The sequence below is a fragment of the Alligator sinensis genome, unplaced genomic scaffold (genome assembly GCF_000455745.1).
Source record: "Alligator sinensis unplaced genomic scaffold, ASM45574v1 scaffold335_1, whole genome shotgun sequence".
In the NCBI taxonomy this organism is placed as follows: Eukaryota; Metazoa; Chordata; order Crocodylia; family Alligatoridae; genus Alligator; species Alligator sinensis.
Genome location: NW_005842354.1, coordinates 1,375,303 through 1,382,619, shown reverse-complemented (window position 1 = coordinate 1,382,619; position 7,317 = coordinate 1,375,303). Strand labels below are relative to the sequence as shown.

The following is a 7,317-nucleotide window of genomic DNA, read 5'->3' as shown; positions in this document are numbered from 1 at the left end:
ACTCTTTCCTAGATAAATATGAACTTCACACATTGGATGTGGTGAGAGCTCAAGCCTTTCTTTTTGGACAAAAGGACTTTCAAAAAGTTTCCCAAATGCTTCATAGCATTTGCAGGGAATCGAGGGTCAATCTGTTTCTCCTCAGTAGGCATGTCTGCACAAGATGCTTAATGTATAGTAGTCATGGGGAAAATCTTGCTCATGCACTAATGTGTAGTAGAATTAGTCTACTGTGCATTAAGTGTCACAAAAAGACCATGTCCTGTTGCTACTGCACATTAGCACTGGCTACTGCACATTTATGTAGTACCTCATTCATATTAGAGGTACTAAACTTAATGTACCATAGCAATGGTGCATTATCTAACCTCCTCTTGAAGACCCCCAGGGTAGGGGAGAGCACCACCTCCCTTGGGAGCCCGTTCCAGACCTTGGCCACTCGAACTGTGAAGAAGTTCTTCCTAATGTCCAATCTAAATCTGCTCTCTGCTAGCTTGTGGCCATTATTTCTTGTAACCCCCGGGGGCGCCTTGGTGAATAAATCCTCACCAATTCCCTTCTGTGCCCCCGTGATGAACTTATAGGCAGCCACAAGGTCGCCTCTCAACCTTCTCTTGCGGAGGCTGAATAGATCCAGCTTCTCTAGTCTCTCCTCGTAGGGCTTGGTCTGTAGGCCCTTAACCATACGAGTGGCCCTTCTCTGAACCCTCTCCAGGTTATCCGCATCCCTCTTGAAGTGCGGCGCCCAGAATTGCACGCAGTACTCCAACTGCGGTCTGACCAGCGCCCGATAGAGGGGAAGTATTACCTCCTTGGACCTATTCGTCATGCATCTGCTGATGCACGATAAAGTGCCATTGGCTTTTTTGATGGCTTTGTCACACTGCCGACTCATGTTCATCTTGGAGTCCACTAGGACTCCAAGATCCCTTTCCACTTCTGTGCCACCCAGCAGGTCATTCCCTAGGCTGTAGGTGTGCTGGACATTTTTCCTCCCCAGGTGCAGCACTTTGCATTTCTCCTTGTTGAACTGCATTCTGTTGTTTTCTGCCCACTTGTCCAACCTGTCCAGATCTGCTTGCAGATGTATGTGTGGACGTGCCCGGTGATTATGGAAATGGATCTAAGAGTCTATTTAGACTTCTATCAAGGATTGAACAAAGATCCTCCCATCATGGCTCAGTTAGTTTCTGCACCTCAAGGGTATGTATACTGGCACAACCCAATATATCGCTTAGCTACAGGTCTCCCAGCCTTTCAAATCTTTCAAGAGCTCTGCTGACATATTTGCTTATCACTAGTCCTTGTGGGCTTCCAGGTTAGATGCCACCATTGATAGAACTGTCCAATAGTCATTCATTAAGTGAGACTCCTTTCCTGCCTCTTGTTGAGGGTTTTCCATTTCAAACACCAGAGTGGAATCACAGAAGACAGAAGAGTTAGTTAATATATGGTCACTAGTTCTTCAGGATGTGTTCCGTATACAGATTATGTGACTCATTCCTCATTCTTGCTAAAATGATTTCTCTGTATCTTAGTCCCTTCAACAAGGCTCTGAGTGGCATTTATGACCTCCCTCTTCTTATGTTTACAGCTTAAGTAGCTGGGCAAAATCCTCTCTGCACTAGACACTGTAATTCAAAAAACAAATGCTGCATACATGCAGTATGTGCTCACTAATTATAAAATTTGTTTGGACAACTCATTTCAAAGAACTCCATTTAAGGTAAGGCACATTCCCCTTTTGTAGTGGCAGCTGCAATGTGAGGTGTTGTGCATAAACTTTTTAAAAGTTTGTTCTGTTGATCTCGCACTTTAATGAAGAAGTTTACATTTTTAAAAGAAAACTAAAATGAAAAGAAGGAGGTTAAAGATTGTGATGGCTGGGAACAGTGTGGTTGAAAGCTGATGAAAAGTCATTAATATCAAAATTTACAGTAGGAAAAATATTACTATGGCAACAAAATTATTTCTCAAAAAATATGCATCATCAAATATGGCTCATTAGAACCTAAAGGGGAATGAAAATTAGTATGAATTAATTTGTCTGGAATGCAGATTAACATAACAGCTGGAGCCAAATTCATGCTGCTTAAACCAGTGTTGAAATCATTCTTACCAACTCTTTCTGAGGCTGGTTGAACCAGGGATCATGGAGATTTGGATAGAGGCCAGACAATAGCAATTTAGGGAGAGAATGTGTCAAGAAAAGTAGAAAGGAAAATGAACAGAGGAAGAGTTAGGAGATATGCCAAGAGATTGGAGAACTGGGCTGCACATCCACATTCCCCTTCCAACACCCAGGAGTTGGACCGCTCTTTTTTAATCTAATTTGCTTTTTTGGAGCTATTTTAAGTGAGGGCTATTTTTAATAAAACCAAACCACCCTCAAAAAAAAGTAATTGGATGGTCACAATCCTCCAATAAAAGTTGTTATTTTTCCAAAGAATGGAAAAGATCTGGGATGATGTCACTTTTTATTTTAAATTTCCGAAGTAGACATCTGTATCCACACACATCTTCTGGGAGGCTCATAACATACTCTGTATTGGTGGTAGAGAGTTGCAATCTGGTGACACAGTGCTTCAAATGTTCCTATTTGTCACACATTTTCTTAGCATATGAATTTGATTAAAGTAACTGGAGATTCAGTTAATATGCATGACTAGAGGAACCCTTTTAGAGCCAGGCTATTTGGGTTAAGTTCTGTTTTCTGGTGCAGACAATGTTGTGGTTACCCACAAATCCACCAGATAATTAGGTGCCTCCAAAGAGGTATATGGAGATGAGAAGCCCTTGGCAAACTAGTTGTTTTTCTTGTTCTTTCTTAAGGCTTAAATTGTATTGCCTGTCTAAAGCTATCCCAAATCACTTGAATTTATCTTTATCAGTATAGTGGTTAGCATCTATCTAACATCTGTTTTTTCTTTGGTGACTATCTAAAAAAAAAAAAGCATGGATGTGTTATCATTTGCTAGTGACCTGTAATCTTCTGCAAAGCTTGATACACACACATTGTTACTGTGCTTTACTTTGATACAGATTCCCATTTGCTAGTACTGTTTCTGTTGATGATGATTCTCATTGTTTGTGGGAGATTTCATGCTGTGCAATTTTGTGCGTGTGTTCACAGATTCTTACCAATCCAAATCATCACTTCATTGACAGCTCCTTGTATAAAGATGTCATTTTAGTGGCCTGGGATCCAGCTCCCTACTCTGCAAATCTGAATGTGGTAAGCCCTCTGTTTAGTCATTTTTCTTCAAACCAGTGTGAAGGCAACACAGTCAACTGCAGTTAATTGCTTCTTGGCCATCTAAGATCAGGTGTAGTTTAATCCCAGAGCCCTCTTCGCAGCCTCACTACCACTCCTTTCAATCAATCTCAAGATTTAAAAACTTTTAGATACGACACACCACATCTACATAGAAACATGTGTTTGTTAGGCAAAAATGTTTTAATTAGACCTCACTTCTGTTTGAGTAGATGATTTTGAGGTTGATGCATTGGCAGGGAGTTGGGGCAAGATCATACTGTTAGTTAGATTATTGGTTATGTTTGCATATAAAAGCAAGATTATTGGTATGTGGCAGGTATGGAGAAGGGGGAGGGGTCTGAGGAAAGGTGGAGAAATGACATCCCTATTTCCCATCTTCCCCTAGTGCCAATCTTGAAAAAGCCAAACACCTGAAAAGTAAATAACTTTCTCAGATCCTTTCCCAATCTATCTATTCTCTAAAATGCACAACTCAGTATGTCACCTGCAGGGTTTCTGGCCTTTTGGATTTATTTGCTGGGCCCCTTTCTCCCCAAAGCTGTATGTGGTTGTAGCAAAACAACAACAAAAAAATACCCTGCAATTATTCTGAGGGTCTCTGAGGATGATGTTGCAGAACAGAGAGAGAGATCAATTGACTCTCCTATTGCCACTACTGGCAGTGGGATCCTAGGGAGACAACAGAGCTGAATAGACTACAACTGTAGATGAACCTGCCTGTTTCATCAGGTGAATTCTCTTAGCAGCAGCTAAAGGAGGGTGCTGCCTGCCTCTTGTTCAAGTTATCTGAGTTTACTTCTACACTGCAGGCAGTGGGAATGGAGAAGCAATGTAGAGTCAAGGTTGATGGAGTGAATTTTAGTGTGCATGTCCAGCAGTAAGGCTTTCATGCCCTATCTAATATTTAATGTGGATCTGTGAGTAGGATGTTGTGTCGTTTCTTTGTACTGGAGTGAATTTCACATAGGTAGAAGCAAAGCAGTTAAGTTAGGGACTGACTCACTTAAGATTGTGTCCAGCAGCCCAGAGAGACTTGCTGCCTATGCATTGTACTTCAGACTCGACACAGAACTGCTGGTGCTACCTTTTGGTTGCTGTTTAGTGTGTGTTGATTCATTTCTGTTTTTCCCCTCAGTGGTACAAGAAGCCAGACTACAACCTCTTCACTCCATATGTACAGCATCGCAGGAAGAATCCAAACCAGCCATTTTACATTCTCCATCCTAAGTTCATATGGCAGCTCTGGGATATCATTCAGGAGAACACTAAAGAGAAGATACAGCCCAACCCACCATCTTCAGGTTTCATTGGTAGGTGCATTTAGCAATGCCCAACAGACATGTAAAATGGGTTTTATACAGGTACATAATGAGGCCCGTTTTCATGTACCACTTGCTTTGCTAGTGCAAGGAAAATAACTGACTAGGGTATACAGAATGGGAAGCATAGTATAAAATAGACCAGTGACTTACCTTGGTGTTTTCATGAAAAACTTCCCATGTTTCTTGCTGCAGAAGTGTATTATAAATACAAATATAATGTATATATCTATATATATATATTGAGATATATATCTATATCTGTATATATATCAAGATAGATAGATATTATATATATATATATTATATATATATATAAAATTTATGGTGTGTTCTGTTTAAGTACATAGCCTTCGGACTGACAAAAGGCAGTGCACTTACCCAGAAGGTGCACTTATGATACCTCAATACAAACTGTTGATGCTCCTCAAGTATACAGTACAGTCTGTGCTTTGGTATTAGCAGTCCTGAACATGATAAACTCTTCTCAGTTGAAAGTCTTCTAATAGTCGGTTTGGTCGACTTTGTTAGAAGCCTTGAAAATAGAGGAAATAGCTGCTATGGAATTAAGTAGCTCTCACCCTCATTTTCAAGTCTTTTAATAGCAGCCTTTTGACAGCTGCCTCCCCTTCATTGTTTCTGGTGTAGTTAAAATGAGAGTAATTCATTTACAAAGTAGGTGGCGGGGCTCAAAGATGCTCTACTCTGTGGCTCAGTCACCTACTCAATATGCAGTTAAACAAAATTTGTGATGATGTAAACAATAGGCAACGTATTGCAGTGTTATTGTGCTATGCATTTATCCAGTTTGTACATACACTATAGAACATATATTGTATTTATGTAATGCACAAGAGTCTGAGCCTTTTGCAGTGAGAAACTTGGGAAGTTTTTATAAACCAATGTTTTATTAATATGCTATAATTCATTATAGAAGTTGTTTGTGGTTTAGTTGTGAAGAGATGGCTCATATGATGCTATTGTACACGGTAAAGTTTTCATATGCTTGATCCATGAGGCAGTTTTACTATTCAAGTTATATGTTGCTTCCAGAAGTAGTAAGGGAGAGGGAACACCCATGTTCTGATAGGGCTCAGAGACTACTGCTCCAGCCTCAGCGTGGCCACTGCTTTCCCATGTTCCTCCAATCATATGAGAAAATAAACTTCAACCCAATTTCTTGGTCCTTCTATGTTATACTTCTGGAAGAATGCTTTGATCCTGAGTTCATATTTCCTTTTGTCTGACACACATTGCAACAAGTGCTGCCTTTTGGGTCTAGTTTTGTCTGACACTATGATTTTCCCTATCAAATGCATCTCTGTTGGTCCATGTGTTCATAATCAGAACACACTGTTAATGCCTGCTGTGCCTGGGACTGAAGATGAAGATTATTCCCTGAATACTTGAGCTTCTGCTACAAGCACATAAACATTTCTAAAGCATGCCTCCCTGGTGCTCTACATCCAGTGCGGACTTCTCATGTTGATTCCAGAGTCAATTCAAATGATGGTAAGTTTTAGGACTTCAGCAACTTGGAATCTGTCTGCACTGGATATTGCCTCTCTATTTTTAAACATAGCAGCCTGGTAGATCATCAAGAATGTTGAAGTTGCCTGATACCAAAGAGAGATTTTTGGAACGTGGGCTCAAAAAAGTCTCAATAGAGAGAGATTGTGCTGTGGAATGATGCTGGAGCATTAGTTATTTCTCTCTCTATGCAATTTTTTCCCTGGATTCTCAAAAGTTTTGATAAATTAGAAGTCACTGAACCTCAGGCCAAGAAGATAGTCCAGTTGTCAAGCTAGGGTCTGAACCTCCTTAGGGAATACAGTAAAACCTTCCTGGAAAGGCCTTTACACCCATAAGAACAAAATAAATGTAGTATCCCCTCTACCTTAAATTCCTACCAACTAACTCTCCCAGGCACCCTCCTACAAAAAACATCTTGAAAAAAATATTCTTGAAACTGAAAGAATCAAAGCCATGCAGAGCTCTTGTTCCAGAAAAGAGAAGTGCTAAGGAGTTAAATACATTAAGTAGGTTCTTATATTTTTTTCTCAGATATTGCTGCAAAGATGCTCAGATATTGTTCAGCCTTAAGATAGGAAAATAATTAGATAAATTTATTGTTATCTCTAATTAGCATCATTTGACATCTAATCACTATTTTGATAGGTGCATTTGAAATATTTTCAATAAAGTCATGTCATATTTTAAGAGCCTCCTGTTTATACATCTATGCAAAGCATGTGTAAAAGTAATTTAAACTGGAAGACAGTGTTTTGTCAGAGGTAGACATAAAGGGCAGAATAATGCATAAATAGTATAATGCAGTTTGACAGAAATGTGATGGGACGTTATTTTTCAGATAGGGTATCTGTCAATAACTCATGCAGCAAATATTGGTTTAAAACTGAAGATGACAGACACAAATTAGAGGGATTATATGGTAGCAATGTAATTTAAACCTAAATTGCATGGTATTGCTTGATTATTTGCCATTCTTAAGAAATAAATAAAATCAATATACTCTGGGATAAATAATTCAGGAAGCATAATTCAAATTTAATGAAGAGAAGAGAGAAATGAGAATTGTCATAAAATATAACAACATCTTAATTTCAAGTAGACACCTAGGAAATGATTTATTAAGTGTCCATACCGTTAAAACCATTCTGTTGAAAATGTCTATATTAAGAAAGATAGCCTGCTGAAAGA

At 39.3% G+C, this 7,317-nt stretch overlaps 1 protein-coding gene across 1 annotated transcript in view; it reads left to right on the top strand.

Moving 5' to 3' along the window:
- Nucleotides 1–7,317, top strand: part of ST6GAL2 (ST6 beta-galactoside alpha-2,6-sialyltransferase 2) — a 74,924-nt gene that overhangs the window by 40,176 nt on the left and 27,431 nt on the right. The window contains exons 4-5 of the mRNA XM_006029071.3: nucleotides 3,134–3,235; nucleotides 4,413–4,587. Of these exons, the coding sequence (XP_006029133.1) occupies nucleotides 3,134–3,235; nucleotides 4,413–4,587 (277 nt within the window). The remainder of the gene's footprint in view (nucleotides 1–3,133; nucleotides 3,236–4,412; nucleotides 4,588–7,317) is intronic.